The following is a 27544-nucleotide window of genomic DNA, read 5'->3' on the forward strand; positions in this document are numbered from 1 at the left end:
ACTATACTATGACTTTTTGACATACTATACTATGACTTTTTTATGACACACTATACTATGACTTTTGACATACTATATTATGACTTTTTTTGACACACTATACTATGACTTTTGACATACTATACTATGACTTTTTTTGACACTATACTATGACTTTTTGACATACTATAATATGACTTTTTTATGACACACTATACTATGACTTTTGACATACTATACTATGACTTTTTTTGACATACTATACTATGACTTTTTGACATACTATACTATGACTTTTTTTGACACTATACTATGACTTTTTGACATACTATACTATGACTTTTTTATGACACACTATACTATGACTTTTGACATACTATACTATGACTTTTTGACATACTATACTATGACTTTTATGACACACTATACTATGACTTTTGACATACTATACTATGACTTTTTGACATACTATACTATGACTTTTTTTGACACACTATACTATGACTTGTTTTGACATACTATACTATGACCTTTTTTTGACATACTATACAATGATGTTGTATGACAATCTATACTATGACTTTTTAATGAATGTCTTTTTATGGCATACTATACAATGATGGTTTTTGTAACATCTTACTGCACACTATACTATGACTTTTCTTTTTTTTTTTTTTTACCTCTGCGTTAGGACATTCTTTATAACATTTGTATGACTGTTTTTGTAACATACTATGTCGTGGCTTTGTAGATAGAGTTTGACAGAAGTAGTATCTGGTCTAGCCACAACCTGAACAAGCAGCGATTATCCCTCCCTTCCACCCTGAGTTCAACATCAGTGTATTCTCATTAAATAATTTAGAGGTTTCGATCAATGCCAAGTTTTATGCACATTATAAGAGCATAAAATAGTTAGAATCAATACATTATTTTGATACTGTCCAAAGTGCATTGTGATTATGCCCCAGTAATTTGGGGTTATCGTAAGGAACCTCTGTTACATTATCTTCCTCTGTCTCAGCTGGACCAGATGCGCCTGGATAAGATACCTTCCCTGAGTGATGTCACAGCAACAGACTCCCAAAAACAGAACATCCAAGCAATTCTGGACCTTTTGGAGGAGTCTGGTCAAGAGAAGTCCAAACCTCTCCTCACAGCTCTTCACCTCATCATCAGTGCCATGGATGGTGAGAGAGCTGTACTTTAATTAAATGTTGCTCAAGGTCTTCATCTCAAGTTCAGGAAGAATGTCCTGCAGAGTGTCCTCTAAACCTCATTTCCTCCAGCTCTTTTTTCATCCTGTTTCTGGGTCTTTGCTTTCAGAGATGAAAAATGATTGTCTTGCTGTCTTGGGAATGTGCTGCCGCCTCACAGTGTTACCGGCTCTTGAGCTACTGGTTAGTAGAGATTTTACAAAGAATATTAGCTTAACAACATATTATGTGATGGGGTTTTTTTTAATGAATGATGCATCGCAGTGATTTAGCTTCCTTTTACCTGATCCAGGTGCAGTGCGTAACGGGCAAGGGGGAGTTACCTCGGGGCAGCGCAGGCCTGGCTGCACTGACAGAAGACGTCTATGAAAAGACTGAACATCTGTTTGCTTCCTCTAATGTGTCTCTGACGAGAGATGGGGACACTGTGAAGACATACATAAACCACGTGCCAGGAAACCTCGCTCTGGTCCTGTGTATCGCTGTCAGAGGCCTCGCCTCATTGGCCCACAGTGATTGAACTAGAGACACCTTTATATCCACCAGAAACTTGATACACTCCACTGGAATGAGGTAAAGGGGATCACGTAGATCGTTTTATTTATTGTTATTTTCTCTTTATGGTGCAGTAGAATGTCCTCTAAAACAGACATTTTACTGCAGGGTGCTGTTGTATAAATATAACTGTGATAAAACAGTCAGTCAATGCTTTAAGTCAATCTTAAAAAAAATCTGACAATCAATTGGTCATAGATTTTGGACTGTATGACATCACCTCAGGTTCTTGCAAAGTGTGAGGGGCCTTTTTTTTTTCCCCCCGTTTTCAGATTTTATCAAGGGAAAAAGAACGATCAAAAAACAATTCATTACAATCCTAAAATGATCCACTTAGTCATTATTGTTTATTGTCAAGTAAGGGATAGTCCCCTACACATTGTGTGTTTCAGCTAAGCTAAGCTAATCAAACCCCAAAATTTTCAAGTGGCCATGGTGTAATAAAAAATAACTATCAGCTGCAGCCCTGAAATATGATATTCTATGGGCCACAGCTAAATTCTGATTGATGTGCACAATCTTTGATATAAAACTTTGACTAGAATTTACATTTTTATCATGGCACTTACTGGTGGTAGCAGCATCAATATCAACACCAATTTGAATATGATATTCAAATTTTAGTCTGAATGAAAATTAATGAAGAGTTTTAAATCGCAGGCCCATGGTTCTTAACTGTGTTATTTTGGGTGATAGTATTTTAAGGAAGCATCTCTTTATTAAGTTCTCATGTAATTACAGTTTTATCTACAGTAGGATTTTTATGTAAGTGTATTATTTGTCAGTGTCATGAAAACCATTAAACCACCAATTATAACCTCACCTTTTAAAATTACACTACATATTATTTTATGTAGGCTTTAATTTCACTTCTCAGCCCTAAAGGATCACCAGAACTCTGAATCTGTAAGGCAGGTATACTCAACTTGCACTTTTGCAAATTGCCAGGGGGCCAGTTAATAAAGAAACATTAATAATTAATATTGAAATAATTAGTCCTCTGGCACTAAACAACCTCCGTTTTAATGTTTTCTATATGCACTCTGGCACCTTATTTACATTATAAGTACAAAAAATCCCAGTCTAGATCAATTTACATTTTATTCTAAATTAGAAAATGGTCTGAGGGCCACCTGATACCCTGATGAGAGCCAGATTTGGCCCATCGGCTGCAAGTTGAGTATCACTGCTGTAGGATATCTTGTAGTCAACATTCTTTTTGGCTGTTGTTCGTTTCTCTTTTATAACTTTTCTCTGAGTTTCACTGTGCCACTAATTGTTAAGTATTATTTCAGATTTTAACAATATTGTAAATTGTTTAAATTCTTTACCATTTGTGTCCTTTTTGTCTGTTTCTCTATAAAAACATCACAAAAAAACAAAACAAATCTCCACCAGTTTGTGAACATACACTCAACGCAACATAAAACCAGAGCGGATCATTAGAAAACACCAGTTATTTATTTCTGAAAATACAACTTTTCTGAATTCTTGTAAAATATACCTTTTTATAAGTAAATATGAACTTTATTTAAAACGGTTAAGTTTTAGTAATATCACATCAAAAGGGATGGTTCTCTGAGATGCAGTACCCTGTTCAAGAGTCCTGTGGAAAGTTTTCTTTCAAACAAACACAAAGACAGCACCTTATCGACGGGTCTAACAGTCTGAAATGCTCACATGATCCAAGTGTCTGACAAACAATCAACATAATTAATGTAATCTGTTGTGCTTGAGTGAAAGAGAAATAATGGGTAAACACTACAGAAATACTTTTCCTTCTGTACAACATCGAACAGTGACTGGCATGACGTTTTGCAGGTATGAGTTCGGACTGCAAAGACAGCAGAGCTTAAGTGAAGCCTCAAGGAGAAAGGTCTTAAAAATATGACACTATTCTACATGAATGACAAGTTTGTAGTGACAACATGAGATGAAATTCTGCAGGCATATGCACTGTAAACTTAACACTGAGGTATCGTTCTTTTCAATGAGCAAGCACTCCTCATTATTGCAGAATAAATACAGTTTCACATCTGTATGTAAGACAGGTAAATGACAAAAACCGCATTTGCTTTTAAAACATCCTGACACGGGGGCCAGTATCTTCTTCCAATCCACGTGAATAGAAAGGACTCTTTAAAAAATATTTTGCCAATAAATAAGTACACTTCCTGTGTGTTGTGAGTTGCATAGTGTGCTAGAAAGGAATCTGGCAATTCAGATCAAGGTGACTGATGCAGCTTTGTGCGTGACCCATATCCACACAGGTCTAATGTCCAACACTTTTTCGTGTGTGCAGTACAGTGTCGAATCATTCGTCCCTTTAGGTGTCCCCTTTCATCCCAAGCCTAGCAGCTTGGACAGCCATGTCTGTCCAGTAGGGGGTAAAGACATCAGTAGACCCAGCTGACTGGAACCCACTGTGGCTCTATGAATAGTCGCTCTACCACCTCCTGCAGCTTGTCAAAGGCCTTGTCCAGATTGTCATTGACAATAGTCAGGTCAAAGTAGTGGCTGTATGCCCGGCGGATCCTGGCACTCTCGTCCACAGTCTTCTTCAAATCGTTCTCCTGTTAGAGGAAGAGGTTTGACCCATTAGGATGATGAGTTATGAGTAATGACCACTGAAAGGTCCATCATCATTTATAAGAATTTAAGACCCTTAGAGGGAGAGTTCTGATTTGTTTTTAAGGAGTCAGATGGCTTTAAAAAGAGCATAGATGGATAATATGTTTTGCTGCTGGCCCCCTCCACAGTAGTACATTGCGCCACTACTCCTTCCTGCTTCTCTAAATTGGGGGCAGGCTGACCACCATCTACTGTAGCTAACACACTGACTATGGATAAGTACCTTATACAACCCCGCTTCAAAAAATCCAAACTATCCCTTTACATCCTCTCAACACTTACCGTGAGTAGTTTGGTAGTAAGTCCAGCATCTACCACAGCTTTGTGCATAGCTCTTAGTGTGTCCAATTCAGGAGCAGCAATAAACACCACAAATGGCATGAACTCAGCAGTCTTCAACACTTTCAGGGCCTGAGCAGAAAATATAATGTCACAACCAAAGCTTTATGGGAAGAAAAGATCTAAGCATTAAGAGCACGTGCCTTTGACTCACCTGGGGATTGACGTCCAGGATGCAGGTACGGCCTGCAGTCACCACTTCATGGATCGAGTCAATCTTGGTGCCGTAAAGGTTGGCGTCGTACTCGCCGTGCTCCAGGTAACGGCTCTCTCTGATGTCCTTCTCCATCTCTTCCCGCGTCACAAAGCAATAGTTCTGACCGTCTCTCTCCTCTTCCCTCGGAGGGCGTGACGTGACTGGAGATAAAAAGGTCAGTAAAGGTGTTACATGTATCCGGGCAGGAAATATAGTTATAGACAATGCATCTACCTCAGCTGTCTGTCTCAAACACTCACAGGGTACAGTGGTTCCATATCGGAGAGGGTTCATGACAATAAGTCTGTTTTTCAGGCTCCGCCTCCCAACTCCCTGGGCTCCAATCAGGACCAGTGTTTTCCTCTGAAACGGTGGCATCTTGGCTACTTCTTCATAGATCTGCAGCTCGTAGCGGTCAAACTCTGTTCAAGGCAATGCAGAGGCTGGATGAGTTCTGTACTGTCATTTATGCACTTCCAATTTAACACTGCAGACTTACGAAAAATTGTATAAAAGTTAGATCCAGTGGCGATAACACACCTGCGTTCTTTGAAGTAAGGTACATCATTTTTTTCTTCTTTTTCTTCCCAGTTCCACAGAGCATCCCTGAGACAAATAAAAGAAAGTGTCAGATCACCACATGGTGGTGCTAAAGAGCTTCCTGACTATCATGATAACTAGTTGGCTTGTGTGTGCATGATTTGAACTGACCTGAACCAGAATTATCCCAGTCTCTTCTCACAAAAGCTTTCCTCTTCTCCTCCAAGAACTGACTGGGGATCAGACCAGTGGCTCCACCAACAACTTTGCGTGCCTACGAGGACATCAGAGTAGTTCAGAGATCACTGCATTAAATATTTCACCTAGTAAAAGAATACCATGCCTAGGTATCTGTTACAAACATGTTCCTTCTCATCTTTAGCCGCCTCCCGCAGCTTGTCCGTTCCACCCTACTGCTGATTATAGTGGGAATCACTTTTGGTAAGTGGATGATGCTTATCATCAAATTTCTGTTGTTTTGTTTAATTTCAAGCAGATTACATTTACTTGACATTTGCACATCTTTTTACATAAATATTAAGTGATTAAATGGACAGCTTTGCAATTTACATAACTTTACTGTCTGTTTCAAACACTACAGTCAGTGCATGAACAGGCAATAACAATCTACTTAACAAGGGCGATTTCAACCACAGGTGCTGTGCCCATGCACACTCATTTTCTGTCCTCATCACTAGCATCTTTTTTTTGTTTTTATTGGTATTTAAAGTCATAAAAATATATAAAAGACTTTTTAAAAGATACGTTGCAGCGAAGCAAAGCATCACGACAGTTAAGTATAATTATCATATACAGAATAATCATAGTTTGTTTTGTTTTTTTCCCTCATATGTTATGTATGAAAAGACCAAAGATGAACACTGTAAGCAGACTGCTTGACTACTATAAGCAAATTATTTAAACAGAAACTGTATACAAATGTTTCTGTCCCCAGCTTTTAGACCCCTGTGAGGGGTTTCCACTGTAGCTGCACAGCTCTGGTCAAAGCAGCACTGTCTTTCACCACCACCACTACAAACAATGTGTCTATTCACCTGCCACCAGTTGGGATCCTCCTTGTTGACCACATGAAGGATTTCTCCCTTGAAAAAGGCCAGGCCTGCCTCTTTACAGGGGATCAAGTTGTCTGTGGCTGGATTATAGTTGAAGTGTGGCTTCAGATTGATCTGCAATTTGGGGTGTGAACAAGATATTAGACAACTAAATCATACAGAGAGCACTGAGCAACACCTCAAATGCCTGTCAAAACTGAAGGTCACATTTAGTTGGATAATGTGAATAAAACAAGCTGTTTATCTTGGTACATAATTTATCACTAATGCCATAGTTGTGGAACAAATGTGTCTGACAGCTCTTGAAATATCAAAATAATGTCATACAAGAATAGTGTACATGTCCATTTCCCTTTGCCCCATACAGTCATCACATTAAATTAGCATTTTAAGCTCTCTTAAAAGTTAAGTTGCAATTCACAAGATGAAATTCTTAGCATGAGTGAGACCCAACAAACACATAACCAAACCGTAGAAATAGAGCATTCGATCCTCCCCGGCACAAAGGTCAGTGTCTGACATAACCCTACATACTGCTCCTCAGTGTCAGCTGCTGTGTGTGCCTGTTACTGTAAGACAGAGAGGGGGTGCTCCTGTGAATAGTGGTGTGTGTCCCAGATAGTGTGAGGAGTGTTATTAATAGACCCTCTCTGGGCTCACTTTTCAGAAGCCTGGCATTCTGAGATCACCCAGGTCAGATAGCTCTACCCCCCCAATCCCTGACAGGTACAGTCCGACTCAAAACAGCCTTATACACCTGGCACTTTGGAATTTACACATCCTGTACTCCAGAGCAATTCACACACTGATTTCAAAATCTAAATCAAGTTTAAGAGAGCTCATCAAAAAAAATGTAGTACAGATTATTCTGTCTCCCGCATGTGAAACACCAGACAAGAAAACATACAATGCTGCCTCCTTTCTCCTCACCTGTGGAGGTGCCGGTGTGTCTCTGTAGCTGGGCAGGACCTTGAGTGTGATGCTCCCACTGCATTGCCCCAACAGCTCCTGGAGTTCATGGGGATCCCTACCGACCTCATGACCGTTCACCTCACGGATTATATCCCCCGTGTGCAGCATGCCCTGCCTGTCAATCGAGCTGCCGTGCAAGATCCGTGCGATCACCATCTCTCCCCTCTCCACACGAAACGTCACCCCCTGAAAGAGTGTAAGAGTCATTTAGTATCGCACATCAGCACGACATAAATCACAGAGGAGGCCTATTTCATGGGTTGGTCAGTCGGGTTGCTGTAAAAGAAGCAACTTGAGTCGAGTTACTATGTAAAACTGAGTCACTCTGTTCGAACAGATGGTCAGTAAAAGAGGAAACGTGTAAAACACTTAACACGTGTTTCCTCTGCAGAGCTGTGGTTGATATAAATGCCTGGCTAACTTACCAGTGGTTCCCCGGCTTTCTTCTGAATGCCGATCATCCTGACCGCATCAGCTGGCATGAGTGAACTCGTCAACAAGGCATTGCTGTTCACTGTAGCGTGAGGCATTTCATAGCACTTTGAAGCCACTTTGTCATGAGCCTCTATCAAAGACTGAGGCAGAGAAAGGAAGAAAAGAGAAGTACAAAGAGAAATAAGATCAACTGTGGTTTGAAATCAGCATAGAATCTGCATCTTTTTCTCACTTAGACAGAAAACAATCGCCACTACTATGTGGTTCATCCACCAAAATACTAAAAACTAACAGTGACTGCCAGTACAACATGCATTCAATATTTTGCCATTAAAGAGTGAAGACATAAATCACTTAAATGTGCTTATTCCTTTCTCATGAGACGCTTTTATGACTGCATCAACAAATGACTAATGGATATATAGAGACAAAAAAAAGATAAATCAGACTTGTTCTTACCCTAGGAGCCACAACATAGAGTAAGCATTTGTCAGAGGCTACAGCCTGCATCAGCAAATGTGAAGATTTACTGAAACAGTGGGTGACACAGTCTTCTCCCCCTGACTTTACCCACATAACTAAGCCTGCTATTGGCCCAAGGAAATACACCCACACCCTCTCGTGCTGCAGCTTGTAAGTGGTTGAGAATATAAAGGGCGACACGGAAGCAAAACTGCCACCACTTCAGAGAATATTAGCTGATGGTTCATGTAACAAGCTCTGACATCCATTCCCACACAAATAGAACACAAGCACGACCATCCACACTACAAATCACTGGTCCGTTTACTCCCATTACACCCAGCAAGAATTGTGCAGAGGAGGAATGAGGTCTAAGATACCTTAAAGTGTGGCTCCTGGAGGATTTTGGCCAGCTCAGCAGCAGCATCGTCTTTTTGTGGCAGATTGTTGAGAGAATCCAGGATCTCCGTGACCAGCTGAACATTATCATCCCGCACAGCTTTTAACTTAACTTCCTCAAGACGCTCGTGGGCCTGCACAAACACACACACACACAACAAAAAAATGACCATTACATCAGGCTGTTTGCTGAGTCTGGATCGCAGAAAATCAAACTCTTTTTTTTTGTTTTTGTGGGAAAGATTTACAAGGGTTACAAACCATCATTTGTGAACCCCAAAATTCTTTATGTTTGATTCTTATTTTTGAGTATATGAGCCTTTACTAAGACTACACACTGAAAATGCAGGGCTAAAAGAACATTCACCAATTTTGTCGAACTGGTGTGTGCCATAACACAACCATTTTTTTATGTGTTTTCATTCCAAAGTCATAAAATTTTGACTTTCTGAAAACATAATTTTACTTGCCTTGTCATGACACGACATGTTTGTCCTCCCCACCTATTCCTTTCGTGTAAAGCTTGTGTCCTTATCCCAAAGTGCCTGCTGTCCCACTGGCTAGAATTCATTCATTTTGGAGAAACTGAACAGTATTTGGCAAGATAAAATAAAAAAGCATTTCACTGTGAACTGCGTCACCAGCTACACTGAGCACACACTGGACTTTGGTTCTGTTTTGGCAGACCAATGAGAAAGAGGGAGGATGAACACTCGGCAGTAGGTTGCACAAAAAGGATATTCTTCCATGGTAATTTTGTTTTTCAGTATTAATGTTCATACTGATACAGTACACTGTGCTATGCTGGTGCTACTGAGAAGAGTTATACAGTCTGCTATAGGCTTAGTTTATCATACTGGGAAATCAGATCATATGCTTAATCCTCAACAGATGTAACAGTTAAGTGTTGCTGTGTCCACACGCTGTATCTCAAATCACCGTTAAAATGTCAAGTTCTCCTAACATTTGTCCAAAACAATAATGGCTCTTAAAGGGAAACTTAACATTTTTTAACCAGCTCTGTATCATAACAATGTGGGTAGTATATGTAGATGAACTTTACTATAGACACAAAGTGTACAAAGGCGGCTCAAGAGAGAGCCAACCTTCTCTCTTTGACTCAAACGTAATACAGATCAAACAGTAAAACTAAGCATTCATTCATTTTCTACCTATCCCAGCTGACACTGGGTGAGAGGCGGGGTACACCCTGGACAGGTCACCAGACTATCACAGGGCTGACACATAGAGACAGACCACCATTCAAGCTCAGATTCACACCTACGGACAATTTAGACTCACTTGTGTAACTTGCATGTCTTTGGACTGTGGGAGGAAGCCGGAGTACCCGGGGAAAACCCACACTGGCACGAAGAGAACATGCTAACTCCGCACAGAGGGGCTACCCCACCCCGGGGTTCAAACCCCCTACCCTGAGTTCAAACCAGGAACCCTCTAGCTGTGAGGCGACAATGCTAACCACTGCTCCACCATGCCACCTAAAACTAAAACCAAGCAGTGCTGAAAAAATATAAACCAAGATTCTTTTCTTGCATTGTAACATATTTTAGCTTACTGTTTAACTTCTTTTTGAGAGTGTTTGTTATCAACCAGCCACCACATTGTTTCCTGTGTCAAAACTGACAAGTCTGCATTACGTCACTCACCAGCAGAGGCAATTAGTGGTCTGGTGTGGGCCACTACCTCATGAGCAAAAGCAAATGAGACAGCCCCTTTCCTCTGTTTTCTCTGGTCCTACAGCACTAATGTCAAAAGTTTTTGCGTCTTTCTACTATACAGACGTCTCAGTTTCATTGTGAAGTTAAACACTTGTTTGAATAAAATTGAAACACAGAAGACAAATAGGAAATTAGTAGTTTAACATACAGGGTATATGACCAGATTCAATGGTTCTATTTGACACACCAAACTACAAATAGGCACACACAGCAGGAAAAAAAATTAACTTCCAAGGACAGCAGTGCTCCGTTTGTTAGAAATGAGGACAAGAGCTTGCCTTGGTGACAGGTTTTCTAAAGACATCATTCTATTCATAGATTTGGTAGGTGAACCTCCTGACCTCAATCTGCATTAGACTTTTTGCTGTTATGTAAGCCATTTGTTCTTCGTGCCATCAACCTCTTTCTGCTATGTGGAAAAAACTGATATAACTGGTCTTAAATAGGAACATTTTCTGTCCACTCAAGTTTAAGCAGATGCTTTACATTCCTTTGAATGTGTAAAAACAACAGGAAGTGTGCCCCTTCACGACACTGCACATAAATCCAACGCTTGTTTCTCTCTTCTAATGACAGGCACAGTTTGACACAGGAGACCATCAAACCTCGATACCAAACAGTGAGCACGCTGCAAGATCAGTAAACATTACGGGGTAGCACATCACAGGATGCTGTACACACACAAAAATGTGATGTATGTTTTAGAAAGAGAGAAGTCAACCTGAATATTTCTCCCTCCAGCCCAGAAAAAGATAAACATATTCTCCTTGTCTTGCTGGTTGAAATATGTTGTTAAGAATCATACGGTACACTGCCACGAGGCAGTCCACATCCTGGACGTGTGGTGACATGTGACACTCATCCCGCTTCATTTCCTTGGGCTCACAGTGACATTTGCTCCTCTGCCAAACTATAGCCAAGAGCTTGATGACTAATGAGATTACAACTGTGTGTGTGCGTTTGTGTTTTGTTTTTTTTACCTTGGCAAGGGAGCGGACGATGGGGCTCTCCATGATGCCTTTGAGAAAGATGAGGTCAATATCTTTGGCTCCTGGGCCTGATGGCAGGTCTTTCAGGTTGTCCAGTACCTGCTGCATTGCTGAAGGAAAAAAAAAAAAACACACACACATCAAAGGCTGGGCTAACAGAATACCAAGAACCACACTTTCTACTTCTGTTGAGCTGTGAGAGTTACTGCTTTGTGAGCGATGGCAGATATGTTAGTGACAAACAAAGCTGAAAGCCAGTAATAATGAAAATAATTAAAATTCTGAGAAATGAAAACGCTGATGAAAAAAAACAACAAAACAATGTGACTATAATAAGAGCTTACAAGGCAAGAACAATAAGTGGACAGTCTATCAATGGGCCAATTCACAAAGAACATCCCTTATTTTCAATGCAGCAGCAACAAGCACGCAAAGTCACAAAGGAATTGTTCTACTAACAGATCTGCCTTGTTGAGGCTGAGTGCACACAGCAAGCAACTGGAGCCCGAAATCCAGACAAATGCAGCTGGTAGATTCATAATTAATGATTTCAATGATTAGAACATCAATAAAATGAATAACAAAAATCTTTCTGTAGTTCCCAATAATTATCTTTCCAACAAATTGGATTTGTCATGCTTTGTTTTAGCAAAATAAGCAGTCCATTTGCATCAGACAGTCTGAAAATAGAAGTAGACAGAAATAAATGAAGTCAATATGGCAGGCAAAACATTTGGCTGTTTTGCAAGTAAACTATGTTTTAAAAATGTATTTTTTGCTGATGTTGATGCTGCTATGTGTAGTTATTGTAGGTCACAGAGGGACAAATGTAAAAGTTCAAGAGGCAGCAGCACCCACACAACTATCTCTGGGCAGTGGGCACAGTACCATTCAAATGGTAATGAACTGTAAAATTTTGCGCAGAGTTTTACCACAGTTTTTGTGCAAAAGATTAGTTAGGACTTTGTCTTGGACAGCTCACCTTTGCCAGACTTTGCATTGGCCACAGTCATGTTTGATATTCCTCAGCTCAGGACTGTGAAGCTCTCCTAACACGGTCAAAAGCCGCCCAACTGCCTGCTTACGGGAACCAGAGCAACTGGTGGGCTGGAGAGGGTGGGAAACCAGCTCAAGTCAGTATACTGTACGCTAAGATCACCATACTGCACAAGCTATGTCATGATATTATTTCAGCTGACATGTGTTGCTGCTGAACAAATGCAGACACAGTATGGAGGCATCACATGCAAAATAACACAGAAAACATTTGTTCATGTTGGTGTTTTATGCACAGGTTAGCACAGAGAGCTCTTCCGCATTAAGGAATAACAAAGGGGGCCATTGAATGACAAAGGATGAGTCTCACGTCCTTCTGGCTAAAGGTTGTGCCAGCCACACACTGGGAGGCCCCTAGGGACTCTGTACAAACACCATCTCCAAACAGAGTGAGGCAAAAACAGCCCTACCAATGCCTTGGTGGGTCGGTGGACAAACAGAAAGATGAGCTTTTTGAGCATAGGCCCCATTTATGTAAGTAAGTAAACTTTATTCATAAGGCGCCTCACAAAACCAGAGTTACAAGGGGCTGTACAGTGCAAACAATAAAAAGTACATAGAAGGCAAACACCCATTTCAGGACAAATTGCTGATGAAACAGATCCATTTTAACAGCCTCTTGAAACTATCGACTGACTGCATTTTTTTGTAACTAAGGGAAGACAATTCAAGAGGGTGGGACCACTACTGCAAAAGCATAGTCCTCTTTGGTTTAAGCCTCAGTTTTGTGACAGCCAGAAGGCCTTGGTCAGAAGACCTCAGTGATCTCCCTATGGCTAGGGGGACACAATAATTCAGAAATTTTAAGTGGGGCCAGCCCATGTAGTGCTTTATAGGGGATTAAAAGATGTTTTAAATGAACCCTGCATTCTGTGGATTGCCCAACAATGTTGAAATGCATGCTTTAGTTAGAAGTCTTGCGGCTGCATTTTGGACCAACTGGAGTCGAGACAAAGAAGAGCAACACAGGGGGGCGAACAGTGAATTACATCAATTAAAACAAGAGAAGACAAAAACAGATCTTAAAAGGATAGTACAGCTTTGATCCTAGCAATGTTTCCTAGTTGAGGGAAACCAAATTTCTTTACATGCAATTCAAAATTACTATGTTGGTGAAAGAAGACCCCCCGATCCTTTTTAACTGTAAACTTTAAACTGCATCATAAATGCAACATCGTACTGCATCCACACAATGGTAACAAAGACACTTAAAAGGCAGATAATCATCCAGAGCCAGTAAGAAACAAGAAACTCACCTACAAACTGTGTTCAAATCATTAGTGCAGTACTCCCAACACAGAGCCCCACGTTTTTCACAAAACACTCATCTGGACTCTCTGGTCTGAGGAGATAAAAAGGATGAAATCACATTATTCCTGTTATTTGATAAACCCTCCAAGACAACAAACCCTCCTAGATACTGATTAAAAAACATCTCATGCTGGTAAGGAAGGTCCTCTTTACCCCAGTGTTGCCTCAGCCTTCTCCTGTTCATTTAGTAGTATTGTAATACAGCCAGTTGTGATTGGCCAAGCTAACCACATGACCACAGTCTGTTTAAAAGGACTCATTCCTACCACCAAGTCAGATAAAGCTCAGCTCAAAAAGAATGAGACTGTGAAGGATTAGTTGTTTTCTGTGGAGTCAAAAAGATCAAAAGTTTTAACAAAGAGAATATTTCAGTTTATGGGATTTTGTGGCCTACTTACTGTGAAGATTGTACTAGTTGCTGGAGCTGCTCAGGAGCATGTTTTTAAGCGATTTGTGTCTCAACACTTAAATATTAAATAAAGCAAAAGTTTTGTCAGGTACTCTCTACAAACATACAACATTTTAGGCTACAAATATCCTCATCAAGCTGCAAACAGGACCACAGCTACAGGTTTATAGATGCAAAACTAACTTTATCAATACATCTGTACTACTGATGTCAAAATACATTAACAACACAATAAGCAATTATTTTGACTGAACTGAAAAACTGAACACCATGGATAGGTCTTGCTCTCCCCACATAAATAAATATTTGGTACAAATTAGACTGGTGTCTGTTGAGTAACTGTATTTGTGTTTTTGGTCATGTATTTGAGGGAATATTTAGATTAGACCTAGACCAATAAATCAGGCATGCCAAGAAATGAAAACTGGATTTTTCCGACTGTTAAAAGTCTTGTTTATTCAACTACAAGACCTGTATCAAGATTGTTTTCTTATGAGTATAAAATACTATCAGTCAATAAATTGTTGTCAGATTTGTTTAAATCCCAAATATCGGTATCAATATCAGCCTCTAAAATCCAATAAACTACCAGTCAAGGTATAAGTTAGTTTAGACCCCAGTCTAAATAGATACATACATACTTAAATACATACATACATACATACTGGGTAGGAAAGCTGAGTGCAGAGAGTACACATTGTTAAATATGGGCGAAAAGACAGGAGACATATACTACCAGAGTGTTAGAATTTGTGAAAACTGAGAGGTCAGATAGCTCAGAAAAGTATTTTGCTTGCTTGCTGTACTACTAAACAGCCACCCACTCTGAACACAGTTGTCTTATGGGAGCCAGTGTTTGTGAATGGGGCTGATCTGAGCCAGGAAGCACACATTAGTTTCAGACAGTTACACCGCATATAAACCTTATTTATCAGCCACATTAAGTTAACACAAGGTACTCATGGTGGCAGATGCGTTCATAACTATCAGTTCTGGGGTTCTGACAGTGGAGCTAAACCAAAATCAGCCTTCGAGAAACGTGTTGGCTGCAGTGGTTTCATTTTGCTGTCAAGCTACACGCGCACTGGGCACGTGTATCCACTTCCAATGCGAGGTAACTTAGCTAAAAACGATTATTAACTAAATACTAATGTTAGCGCTGAAGCAAGACATTAGCCTATTAGACATGGACGAATAAACCCAAGCTACGTTTCATGCTGTCAGGTGCTCGCTGGCATTAACTCCACTAATTTAGTGCGCGACCAACTTGGTGCTAGCCGTTGCTAGTTTGTAGCTGCGGACAAGTTAGCAATGCTAATTACTGCTAGCAAACACTGGCGTGCGCTTAAACGTTAAGGTCTGTTTCAGACTGACAAATACCGTTGTGTGTCTACAAACGAACGAACAAGCCAGCAAAACTGAACCAGCAAATTTCTGATTAATAATGTTCTCTTGCGACGAAGTAGCATTGCGGTAGAGATAGCAGCAAGTCCACTCATTAGCTAACCGTTATATTATGCGGCTCAGCGTGGCTAGCTAACGTTAGCTGCTCGCGAGTGCCAAGAAACTAAAGGGTCCCATGATGAGAGCGTTACTTAAGTGTCTGGTAAAATGAATGAATGAATGATACGTTACCTGATTTACTTAGTACCATCCAGTCACGGTTTCACGCTCCCCTCCATTACAGTTTCCCAATTCGCAGACCTCTTGCGCAATATAACTTGTTAGTGCGTTTCCAGTGTGCCTGCCTGCGCCCCTGCCCTCAGCACCCCGTCCAGACACACTGTGATGAGCTGATGACATCCAATGCTGTTCAAGGTATATCTAGCTCACTGGAACCCTACACAGCCTACTCATATAATTTACTGCAAAATTACCTGACAGCAAATACCGGTAGTGGTGAGAAAGTGTGTGGAGGTAAATTTGCAATTACTAAATTGCATTAAATACAATGCCCCATAAACATATATGTGAAATAACCAATGGCTGCTTTTTATTGTAGACTGTACACACTCACTACAATATTGTGTAGTGGGGCAGCTCAGTACAACTATTTGGTGATCATAAATTCAAACATCCAGTTCAGACCTTTACTTTGCCCAATTTGTCCATTTAACAGTCTTTAAATTTATAATTTTGAATTTAAAAAAAGGAAATTGTGCCATAATAAATGGAAAATTATAACTGAATCCTTTCATTATCAGTGGAGCAGAGTACTAGTCATAACATTTCACACTCTGGCATCATGCACCATATCAGTGCCTACTGCTATCTAACAATCAAACCTTGAGGAAACACTTACCCCATGAGGAAGATATACTATATCTGGTCATGCTACTATTAATGGCGCCTGTGATTATACCATCCCACATCTGGCTACAAATCATCTCCTTAGTACCACCCATCAGTATGAAGCACCAAGTAATATCCCATTCACCAAATTTGTTACTTCAGCTGCAGTGTAGCTTTTCTAGAGAGCCAGAGCTTGCTATAATTATAGCCAGTAGTTGGACCAGGTGTCATAACAGAGTTAACCAAATTCTCGGTATTACGTGATTTGCTTTTGATGTATCCAGGTCACTTGATTGGATTAAACTGTTAATCTGTTTTCAAGCAAGGTGGAGGTACATCTCAGCTTTCTTGATATAACTAGACAAATTAAAGCAATGCTTTTGTGTACTAAATGTTACTTCTATTTCACTCACCCTAAATAGAAAAGTATCAGTATAAATGACTTTAAATTTGCCCCACTTGAACATTTCTCAAAATGTTTAGATGCCCGTTTACCAGTAGAGAGCACTGTTACTCCATTAGAGAATGACACACACTGTATACAGGCAGGGCTCCACTCGGTATCTGTCAAGCTACATGAGCCCGAGTGAAACAATGGGTCAACATGTCAATAGCATGTTTCAGAGTAGCAGTGGCAACATTATAGACCATAGTAGTTGCATTACACAATGTTTATTCCATGCAGTACAAGTTCATTTCATGTCATTAACAGGCTTGGCAGCAGCTTTGTGGTGAAGTCAGCCTGGATATGACAGCCGCAGCAGCATCACCACAGTGGCAGCCCATCATACCTACAACACAAGGAAGTTAAGTAAGAAAATGTGTTTTTGACAAACACTAAAACCTATGCAAGAGTCTTCCTGTTCCTGTTCACATACAAGAGGAAGAAAGTGTAGTTAAAACATCTCTTAATAATAGTCAGTACAATCCAATAGAGCTACTAACTACTATTTTAAAAATCAACCCTTCTTTGACACAGTTTGAACATAAACTGAACATTAGCAGCTTAACATAATAATAATAATAATAATAATAATAACACATGAAACTATTTTATTTATTGCATGGCTGTTGTATTGACAATTCATTGTATGGAAATTTGTACTTTCCTGGTATCTCATCTCACACAGTTTATATGTTGTATCATACATTATATTGCAATTATATTGCAAAAAACAGGCATAGACGATACAAATTATTAAATAAAAAACTTCATTAAATGTTTTAAAAGCAAACATGTGAGATAATTTACCTGACATAGTTTGATCCTGGAAAACTCTCTCTGCTCTCGCTCACCAGCACATCTGAAAACAAAGTATCTGGGGTGTCTCTTTTCCCATACCTATGCATAAAAAGAGCCAAGCAACATATCAGTACTTTGCATGTACTTTCAAAATCATCTGAATCTACACTATGTCACAGAAATTGAAGAACTAACCTTTGTCTTGTAATTAGATTGATGTAGTGTCTTAGAGCAGAGTAATATTTGGCGAGCTCCTCAGGTGGTGCGCCTTCCCGGGGACTGGCAGGCTTGGCCGGATATGCATTTATGCCAGAGTGAATACAAGCCAGCAGGCAGAAAGCCAGAATACTCAGCGACATCACAGCACTGGAGCGAATCCTGGATCACAGGGAAAATCAATAGTCAACATGCATAATAAAAAAATAAAAAAATTCAACAATGTCAGAATCAGAAGTAGAAGCTCCATATTGGATATTGATACTCCTCCATAAAAGCTGCCATATCCAACATTATGTACTGACATTAAATTAAAAAGTGTGCCTTTCAATTAAAAGGTGAGAAATGAATAAAAAATATTGCTTACATCACTAAGCAACACTTGAAAATTCAGCTGTAGCTGGGTTTCTCGCCGTCCAAGGTGCCTCTGTCAGATTCTCAACATTGCCTGTGTTTTATACAGTGTGTCAGATGGGAGGGAGGGTCATTTCATTCACTTTTAGGGTGCTCCTGAGAAATATCTACTGCCTCATTAGTTTAGTAATTCCTGAATGTCACAGCAGTGAAACACATGGAGATTCTCAGTTAACATTATTGTTAAAAGTCCAGAACATGTACCTGTCACGACATTAAATTCATTTAAATGTTAATTATTTGACTTGATGGTGAACATGTGTTGTTTTTTGTCAATATATTGTAATTATATGTATTGCAAATTTACTGCAGCAGTCAAGTCTACTATTCCTGGATTACCGTAAATTTGTGTTTTACAACATGATGCAGCAAGAAATGAATTTAGACACTTAATTAATTCCCATCAATTTGAAATGTAGTTATTCTATCCTTAATCATTCCATGCAACATCCAACAGCGTGTGGCTACATCAAGCGCCTCTCAGCTCAAGAACAAAGACTTTCCAAGAGGGTTGAAAGGACTGGAGCACACTGATCAATTTAGTCTTTAACAGTGCAAACAAACATTTCAACACCACTGTGTCTTCATCAGAGTCAAAGAGGCCATTCATTTTTCTACATTAAGTACACAAGGAACATCCTAAATATTTAAGGGGAAAAAGAGTAGCCTTGATTAAAGCAATTTTCACTTCTGCACTAAAAGAAGTTTGTTGGAAAAGTTGTGGCAAAAAGTGAAGAAAAGCCTCCATTAATTTCGAGTGTCCACTTAAGAGTCACAGCCAGCATGACACGTCTCAATAAAACCAATGATGTGTGACTTCAAATGGCTAATGATGGTCTGTTGTTTTCACATTAAGTTGAAATATGTTTGGAAAGATGATGTTTCAGTTTATAGAGAAATGCAGAGGGTGGTCTGCATCAAGACACATTAATTTAATCATGCATAAATAATCTGAAATATATAATCCTGTTTGAAAACTGTTGGAATAAAAGAAAAGGCTGACGCATTCCTTGTTATCACACGGAGATAAATGTGGCTTTTTCTGCAGGGTCTTGGTATAAAACTCATACAAGTAATTCAGTCAAATGTTCTTAAAAGTTAGCAGTTGTTACCAGAAGGAAAAATGTATGCATGTATGCACATGAATGCAAAACAGTGACACTCTTAACTCCCCTTAAAATACCACCCACTGACACACAGTTGTATTAAGACAATAACTAAACCATCTTGGCCAAACCAGGAAGCACAGCTCCAAATCACACCAAATCATACAGGAAGGGGCAGTAAATCACCCAAAACTATACATTTTCAATTCCACGTTGATAGAGGGCACAAAAAGCTTTCAGCCCCTAAATGGTAAGATTACTTTAATGGCTACTATTTTCTTTGAAGAGCACTCTGGTGAAATTTGACAGTAGATTGGTGCTGTCGTTTCCTATGACAGTCATATGAGAACTCCATTGCAGGGCAAACGCAGGAAAAGTTCAGAAGAACTAAAAACTCACAGCCTCACATTATACACCAAATATAATGACATTATTTCATTCAGGTATTTGAATACAATGATTGAAGTAGAGGGAAGAAATCAAGGTATCCCACCCAAGCTATCCTGTTGATGGTTGACAATACAGATCTATCAACTCAAATGCCCCAAAACCAGAGTTCGTTTTTTATCATCTTACTCTCCAGACGTTTTGAAGCAATTAGTCAAAACTGAAATATATTGGATAGGTAGCAGAGAATACCATTTTTCCTATTCCTCCACAGTAGTGACTCCTTTGAACATGATGAGCTTAAAGGGACAGTTTACCCCTGTACCTGTGGTGCTATGTATCAGTCTAGACTGTTTTAATGTGAGTTGCCGAGAGGTATCGGTATCAGCCGTAGAAATGTCTGCCTTGTCTTGACTATGATGGAACTAGATGACACTAGGCATGTGTTGCGCCAAAAAAAAGACAATTGAAAAACTCAAACACAATATCTCTCTCTCAAAATCATGACTGTGTTCATCAAGATAATCCATGGACCTTGTTGTGAGCAGTTTCAGGTAGGGAACTATTTTCATTTTACCAAACGACACCCACCAACCGTATCATTGAGCAGAAGGAGGCATACATCTACGACTAGCTCACTTAGCTAGCTAATGTTACAGCTCAGCTGAGGAGGACGCCATTAATCTCTACATCTTGTAGTGTCACAGGTCAGCTGAGGAAGACGCCACAATGTTTACATCTCACACTGTCACAAGAACAAGACTTTAGTCCATGAGTAGATGCACGTCTCTTTCTGTGCAGTGATACTGTTGGCAGGTGTAGTTCAGTGGGAAGAAAATAGTTCCTCCATGAAACTGCTCTCAATAAGGTCTGTGGATTATCTTGAGTAACTGGGTCATGATTTCTGGAAAGAGACATTGCTGTTTTTTGATTGCGCTTTGACCATCAAAAGCCAAGTGCCATCCAGTTCAATTATTTAGAGAGAAGGCAGACATCTCTACGGCCGATATCTCCAACACTTGGCAACTAACACCTAAACAATTTAGATCGATAAATAGCAGTAAGAGTAAGAGGGAAAATATGTAGTTTTTATTTTAGGGTGAACTGTCCCTTTAAGGAGTAGAAAAATTAATATAACACTATGCAGTATTATTAGTAATTTTCCCAATAGTTACTGGCATTTATCACCTTCATTTCTGTACTAATGATGTGCTGTATAGACAAAGGCCAATAATAAATGCCTGATTTAAACACTTAAGTCACATCAGCTGGCACAGCTCCTTGCTGACAAATGAGGGCCAGGTGGATAAAGCATAGGGAGCCATTTAAGTGCCATATCTGATACAGTTGATGTGCTCTCTGGTAACACTTCTCATGTAGACCCTCCACTGAGAGAGCGCCAAACACTGCAGCCAAGTGCCAACCCACCTGCAGACTCGTATCAAAGAACCTAAATATTCACTTCTTTTACTTTTTTTATATCACAAATACAATCCTAACAGCTCAGAGAGCAGATAGGTTTTTAGCAGAAGACTGAAGCTGAGACAAGTGATTTATCCTCAGCCAATTGCATACCAGGGAGTAATGCAGCTTCTGTTTAATTTGCTCATTTCTCTGTGTAACATATGGTTGTCGTGCATACACACTGAGGGAATTATCTAAGATGATAAGCTTTACACTGTATGTTAACACATGGAATTAAGTGAACAATTCTGTGCTACCTGATGTACCTTACAATAAATCTACTATGCAAGATAGATGCTCTGCTACTGCCGTTTCCAAAAGCTAACTAATCTCCTTTAATCTCCTCCATCATAGAATATATTAACATCGTGGCCATTAACAGCTACACGACAGCGGGTAAAATGGCTGTGCAGCTAATGAGAACATTAGCCACAGTTGCAACTTTTGAGTCAAACACAAAACCAATCTTTCTCTTTCACTCGTTTCAGTTTTCCCTCCGGAGTCATTTTGCTAATCCACTAGAACGCAGTCGGTTTAATAGTTTGTGACACATAAGGTCACACACTGAATTGCATTAAAGGATTGCATTAATTGGTTTTGTATAATCTCATGAGTGCCACCATTACCAAATTTAAATTTGACTGCCTGTCTTTAGTCAAACTATAAATATTTAATATTGATCAACAACAATAGCTGAATTTCAGTGGGCTTTCATGGGTGTAAAGCTGGATACTCTGTCATGTGAAGCTGTTGAGTTTCACTATCATCTAATGAGTCATTCTTCACTTTCAGACCACGCAAGTACGAGCAACACAACCGCAAGGCACAAAAACATTCAAATAACAAGTCCCGTCCGGCTCTGTGTAGGCATCTCCCGCTTCATTACATTTTTACATTTAGCTAATGTTCTGATCCAGCATGACTTAAAACAAGTCAATGAAACGTAATGGTCAAATGTGAGGAAGTTATGAGGGTTTTGTGTGTGTTTGTGTTTGTGTTTGTGTTTGTGTGTGTGTGTGTGTGTGTGTGTGTGCTTCTGTGACTGCGTTTGGATCTACCTTCAGGCCCTGGTTCTGCTCTTGTCTGCTTAATAAAAACTGTGTTACCTTCAAATGATAATTTGTCAGTGTATTCCAATGTGATGTAATGACAGACACTGATGCAATCATCAATACATACTTTCCATCCTTATGAATAGCATAGCATGGTATCCTTAATGCTGGTTATTAGACAAAGACTACACAGTTAGAGACTGTAGAAGCTCTTTGAGTTGCACAAGTTCTGACCAACCTTCCTGCATGTTAACAATTCAATGAGCAATCTTTGCGCACACCTAAGTGCTGAGGGAATGCAAGTCACGACTAATATTTGGGCCAACAACTTCTCTTTTCCCCAGAGAAGCAATCAGCCTGTTTGATTTGGTTGAAAGCACCAACTAGAATGATGTTTTGGTGACCCCACAAAATCAATTCTTTGACAAAAATGTTTATAATACAAGCTCTTTGCAGACAACAGCTCAGTGAATGGGAAACATAGAGGGAAGGTGAGAGTGCACTTACGTAGTAATGTGTTTCATAACAACTTTGAAGCTCTGGTACCATTTCCTTTTCATGAGATGTTATTCCTTTTCTCCACATTTTTAGGTCAGTCGGTCTAACAAAAAAGAGCAGGAACCATTCTTTGCCATGATTAACCTACTTACAGCTTGAATAATTATGTAAAATTTGTGAGTACTCTAACAATTCAGGGAAATATTTAGAGATTAATTAAAAAATATCAAGACTGGTATTAAAATAATTTATTTCTAACCTTGAAAATATTTTAAAGATGTGCACATTTTCAGCAGCAGGCTCAAAAATCATTCACAAATAAGCAATGTTACTTTACAAATACCTCCTGATACCCTCTGATGGTCAAATAATATGAAAAAGAAAGATGTGTACAATTAATCAGTATAATGGGGCAGTGATTCCTGGGGATATAACAATACACTGAATCAATGTATCGATATCGATGTTAAACGATTACATTATTATCATTGCAAAGTGAAAACATCAATACATATTGTCATCTTTAAGAAACACCTTTATTTAGAAATTCCCAAGGAACGTCTGTGTAACCATTTCCGTCCAAGCAAACCTCCTACCTAAAAATTCAAGCGGTGCTAGCGGCCTGGGGCCAAGCAGACAATGGCAAGCACCCAAGGATGGATTAATACTTGTACTTCAACAAGGATATTTGCTGATATTGTCTTGTATGGATTGCAGGGCCCTGAACTGAATCGAAATCGCATTGTGGCAGACTTTAGCCCCGTTTCCACCAAGCAGTACGGTTCAGTTCAGTTCAGTACACTTTTTTTTCCCATTTCCACTGTGGAAATTTGTGGATGGTACCAATGGAACCGTTCCGTACCGTCCCCATTTTTGGTCAACCCTCTGTTGGGGTACCTAGCACACAGATCCGGTGCTAAAAGGTGGAGCTGTGAACACTGCAGTCCGCTGATTGGTCAATAGCACAAGGTCCCTCTGCTCAGGGCTGAGTTGTGGCTGGTTTTGAAGCTCATGTAACCACTAGTCAAACCATGGAGAGCCTTACATATATTAGTAAACTGTAACTATAAAATGAAAAGATGTTTTGCTGCCTCTCACAGCAGCTGAAGACTGTGAAAAAAAAACTTTATTCATTGGACCGACTGCTGGCAACTTTTAAGGTGGAACGTTTAGTTGTAATGTTACTCAGTGTATGAGGTGATGACGTGATCCCATCAGTACACCTTAAATTTGTGACAACGCTGACCATTACTTTAGTTTTGATCCTCTCTTTGATGACATAAACTTTTAGTAATAAGTGGATCCTCAAGTGTTTAACAATATATATTACTTTCAACCGGGTTATGTGAACTGCATATATTCTAATCCTCACTCGGAAAAAAAAAAGGCATCGCAGAGCCGTTGTTCCTAAGGCAACACTAAACCCCTGAGCTGCACAAACCCGCTATTTTTAATATACCATGGAGACTCTCACTGCAGCCTGTTCTATTTTGTTAGACAAATGGTGGCGTGCAACCTCGTTCTGTGGACAAATATTGAGGTGCAGACTGATAAAGGAGGAAATACAGTGAGTGCTGGACGGAGCAGTGAGTGACAACAACCTCGTCCACATTTAAGAGTACAGTTTGTGGTGGAAACGCTAGGGTCTAGGTACCATGTCTGAAGAGTTACTTTTGGTTCCAAAGGTACCATACCAGAAGTGTTTGGTGGAAACAGGGCTTTTGTAATATCAGGAAATATTGGGTCGTTGTCCAAAGAATTGATATATTACTGCATCATAATGAAACTAGTGATTCCTACAGTATTGCTATTGTGTGAGAGGGCAGCCCACTTAAATTCTGTCAATTCCAAACAAAAAATATGGTTTCTGTCCAAAAACATCTCTTGCTTCTACTCACAGGGATAGAAAAGGATGCGTCCAAAGTCACAAAGAAGTTGTAAAGTCCATGCACAGCTTAGATGATTTGTCACTTTGTGACTTCAGCATCATATATGAAGTCTTCTGGTAGCTTCTCAGGGGGAATGCTCTTCAGCTGCTCATCATACATGCGGAGAGTCCAAAGTTTCTCCAATTCATACAGTTCTCTCTGCTCTGGTAGCATGAAGTGGACCACCATATTCCCTGAGACAGAGAGGAGCAGCAAGTGAACATCACCGGTAACTCTATAAACAAACATCAGTTTATATATCTATATAACTGTCTATGTTTGGGCATTGGAAGATAGGATTTCTAACATACCAAAGTCAATACACATCCAGTCCTCTGCATCCTTTCCTTCAATCCTGACATTTGGAGCTCTATCTTTCTTCAGGAACTTGTACTGGAGGAAGAACAAATCATATAAGTTTATAAAAACAAACACAGGTTGTACATATCAACATAGGACAACGGGAAAAAGAATTCAAGTTACCGTTTTGATGGCATAAAGTGCCATTGCACGGAGGTGTCTTGGTGATACGCCGCTGACAACAATGAAGTACTCTGTGTATTTGATCTGCTCCGGTACTTTAATCACACAGATATCTACCGCATTTTCCTGACGAAGGAGAGACACCAGCACATCCAGATTGAACGTCTCAGGAGATCCTGGACAAAAAAAGGGTGAAACATTTACATTACAACATGTAAATGCTACAGTCTATATATTTTTACTCATTGCATGGTAGGTGGTAAAACAGAGAAATACTATCACATACAATAAGTAAAGCAATGCAGGATAACCAAGGGACCTCATCCATTACAGTAACTAGGGCTGCAACTAACAATTTTCCATTATCCACCGGGTTAATTGTTTTGAAGAAGCCTGTCACAGTTCCAAAATGAAATGATTAATCACTTAATTTTTCAAACAGAAAAGTCCCAGCTTCTCAAATGTGAGGATTTGCTTGTTTACTTATATGTTACTAAACTAAATATCATTCATTTTAGACTGTTAGTATAACAAAACAAGCTTTTTGAAGACAGAACCTTGGGCTCTGGGAAAATTTGATGCACTATTTTTGGACATTTTACAGGCAAAATGATTAATCAATTTATTTTGGGGGGGAAAAATGACCAATTAATCAATAATATAAATGATCAAAGTTGCAATCATAACAATTTCCCAGAGCCCAGGCTGATGTCTGACATTTTTTGCATTGTTCAACAAAATTAAAATCTAAAGCTATTCAATTTAGGGTTGCTACAAACTATTATTCTCATCACAGATTGATCTGCCAATATTTTTCCATTACTTAATTAATCATTTTATCTATTAAAATGCAAGAAACCAATGAAAATGCCCAACACAGTTTCGAAACCCCAAAGTGACGTGTTACAATATCTTGTTTTGTCCAATTGTTTGTGTAAAATAAATTATTATTCAGTTTACCATCACATATGGTATGGTATGGTATGGAAATTACTTACTTAAATTATTAATTGATTGAAAGAACGTTTGTTGATTAATTCAATAAGGTCAAGTGACTTACCAAATCATTTATTAATTTTTAAGCTCTTTTTCAATTTACTATAATCCAAGATGAGGAAATGAACCCGTCTCCCCTTTTAACAAACTGAGAAATCAAATCTCTGCATTTTTCCCTTTAAAATTACTTCAGATGACTCAATGATAAAAACAACTGTATTTGGTGTATCGATCAGTTGATCTATGAACACGGTGTCTACAAATATGACACAGTTAAATTTCATGCTATTCAAGACACCTTGTAACCAAATTTAGGACAGATATTTGTACTTGTTCCTAATAAAGAATTTCAAACAACTGATTTAAGCATTGCAGGCAAACATTATGTATGTGATTTTGTGCAGAGGTAGGTGTTATGTAGGAATATGGTTATTAGAGTGAGTTAAGTCAATCTACGTTTTGCCAACAGGTGAGTGCAACTATGAAGTAAAATGACAGTATTATAGTTTTTTAAAGATTTGTAACATAGGAAATGTGAACTTTTACATAAAAAGGCTTCACTCATTTTCACAAAAAGAAATTTAAAAAATGGATAAATTGAATTAGATAAAATGTTGAGGACCTCGTAGATTAAAATTTAAGATTTTTAGGACTATTAAGGCCTTATCGTTGTAACATTCTCTTACCGTTACACAAACGTTACTTACTTTGTCTCGGGGCACTGCTGTCCCTGAGGTCACCGTCTATCTCCTGCGACTCCTCTTCAAACACGCCAGCGCTCATCTTTGAATTACTGCTTTCACTACACACCTCTGAATAAAATCTTTTTGTGTTTAAGTGACAGGTGGAAACATGATGCCAGTGCTGACAGGACGACACATTTGCTGTAAACCGTCGAGGTAAACACAAACCGTCACACCGTGCTTCGGATACCGAGCAGACGCTTCTAAAAACACCAGTTTGTTCCAGTAAAACTCTGCTTTTATAAACTGGTGAAACCAGTTTCTTACAGCGACCGAGAATATTCATTTTACCTTGTACAACATAACAGTACTACAGCTGTAAGTCCACGAGTTCACCAAATGCTAAAAAGCTAAAAACAGGAAGTGCTCTCTCGTCCTTGGCTTGTGATTGGCTCGCACGGCTTCTTCGTTGGTATCTGTGCT

At 39.3% G+C, this 27544-nt stretch overlaps 4 protein-coding genes across 7 annotated transcripts in view; 1 reads left to right on the plus strand and 3 right to left on the minus strand.

The window, feature by feature from the left end:
• Nucleotides 1-2005, plus strand: part of gsdmeb (gasdermin Eb) — a 9649-nt gene extending 7644 nt beyond the window's left edge. The window contains exons 8-10 of the mRNA XM_050046417.1: nucleotides 1001-1166; nucleotides 1303-1376; nucleotides 1486-2005. Of these exons, the coding sequence (XP_049902374.1) occupies nucleotides 1001-1166; nucleotides 1303-1376; nucleotides 1486-1713 (468 nt within the window). The 3' untranslated portion in view covers nucleotides 1714-2005. The remainder of the gene's footprint in view (nucleotides 1-1000; nucleotides 1167-1302; nucleotides 1377-1485) is intronic.
• Nucleotides 2006-3187: 1182 nt separating this feature from the next.
• Nucleotides 3188-16082, minus strand: pals2a (protein associated with LIN7 2, MAGUK p55 family member a). 4 transcript variants are annotated; one of them, XM_050047063.1, is made up of 14 exons: nucleotides 15935-16082; nucleotides 13836-13921; nucleotides 12506-12630; nucleotides 11515-11633; nucleotides 8777-8929; nucleotides 7925-8074; nucleotides 7458-7685; nucleotides 6510-6641; nucleotides 5626-5728; nucleotides 5455-5520; nucleotides 5175-5336; nucleotides 4873-5075; nucleotides 4662-4790; nucleotides 3188-4321 (listed from the first exon to the last, which is right to left on the minus strand). In XM_050047063.1, the coding sequence occupies exons 3-14, from the start codon at nucleotides 12534-12536 to the stop codon at nucleotides 4145-4147; spliced, it is 1653 nt and encodes a 550-aa protein (XP_049903020.1). In that variant the 5' UTR covers nucleotides 12537-12630; nucleotides 13836-13921; nucleotides 15935-16082; the 3' UTR covers nucleotides 3188-4144. The 4 variants fall into 4 exon arrangements, with proteins under 4 accessions (XP_049903020.1, XP_049903021.1, XP_049903022.1 ...); XM_050047064.1 differs by lacking the exon at nucleotides 12506-12630; XM_050047065.1 differs by lacking the exons at nucleotides 11515-11633; nucleotides 12506-12630; nucleotides 13836-13921; nucleotides 15935-16082 and adding an exon at nucleotides 9266-9451.
• A 991-nt stretch (nucleotides 16083-17073) lies between these two features.
• On the minus strand, nucleotides 17074-24913 carry LOC126391454 (peptide YY-like). Its single transcript, XM_050046240.1, has 5 exons — nucleotides 24870-24913; nucleotides 18418-18498; nucleotides 18030-18212; nucleotides 17844-17933; nucleotides 17074-17382 (listed from the first exon to the last, which is right to left on the minus strand). Coding segments are annotated over exons 2-5 (300 nt in total). The 5' UTR covers nucleotides 18420-18498; nucleotides 24870-24913; the 3' UTR covers nucleotides 17074-17357.
• Nucleotides 23205-27498, minus strand: malsu1 (mitochondrial assembly of ribosomal large subunit 1). Its single transcript, XM_050046238.1, has 4 exons — nucleotides 27086-27498; nucleotides 25383-25558; nucleotides 25211-25292; nucleotides 23205-25093 (listed from the first exon to the last, which is right to left on the minus strand). Exons 1-4 carry the CDS (start codon nucleotides 27405-27407, stop codon nucleotides 24939-24941), a joined length of 735 nt encoding a protein of 244 aa, XP_049902195.1. The 5' UTR covers nucleotides 27408-27498; the 3' UTR covers nucleotides 23205-24938.
• Nucleotides 27499-27544: the final 46 nt, after the last annotated feature.

Source organism: Epinephelus moara, chromosome 6, assembly GCF_006386435.1.
Source record: "Epinephelus moara isolate mb chromosome 6, YSFRI_EMoa_1.0, whole genome shotgun sequence".
Lineage (NCBI taxonomy): Eukaryota > Metazoa > Chordata > Actinopteri > Perciformes > Serranidae > Epinephelus > Epinephelus moara.

What these genes read in the sequence shown, in the direction of transcription:
- malsu1 (XM_050046238.1), bottom strand. Translation starts at nt 27,407, where the DNA reads ATGAATATTCTCGGTCGCTGTAAGAAACTGGTTTCACCAGTTTATAAA. An exon ending in CAGCAGTGCCCCGAGACAAA is followed by an intron (nt 25,559 to 27,085) that starts GTAAGTAACGTT and finishes TTTTTTGTCCAG; the next exon opens with GATCTCCTGAGACGTTCAAT. An exon ending in CTGGATGTGTATTGACTTTG is followed by an intron (nt 25,094 to 25,210) that starts GTATGTTAGAAA and finishes TCTCTGTCTCAG; the next exon opens with GGAATATGGTGGTCCACTTC.
- pals2a (XM_050047063.1), bottom strand. Translation starts at nt 12,536, where the DNA reads ATGACTGTGGCCAATGCAAAGTCTGGCAAAG. An exon ending in AGAAAGCCGGGGAACCACTG is followed by an intron (nt 7,686 to 7,924) that starts GTAAGTTAGCCA and finishes ACACTCTTTCAG; the next exon opens with GGGGTGACGTTTCGTGTGGA. An exon ending in ATATGGAACCACTGTACCCT is followed by an intron (nt 5,076 to 5,174) that starts GTGAGTGTTTGA and finishes TTTTATCTCCAG; the next exon opens with TCACGTCACGCCCTCCGAGG.
- LOC126391454 (XM_050046240.1), bottom strand. An exon ending in AATCTAATTACAAGACAAAG is followed by an intron (nt 17,934 to 18,029) that starts GTTAGTTCTTCA and finishes TTTTATGCATAG; the next exon opens with GTATGGGAAAAGAGACACCC. An exon ending in CCAGGATCAAACTATGTCAG is followed by an intron (nt 17,383 to 17,843) that starts GTAAATTATCTC and finishes CTTGTGTTGTAG; the next exon opens with GTATGATGGGCTGCCACTGT.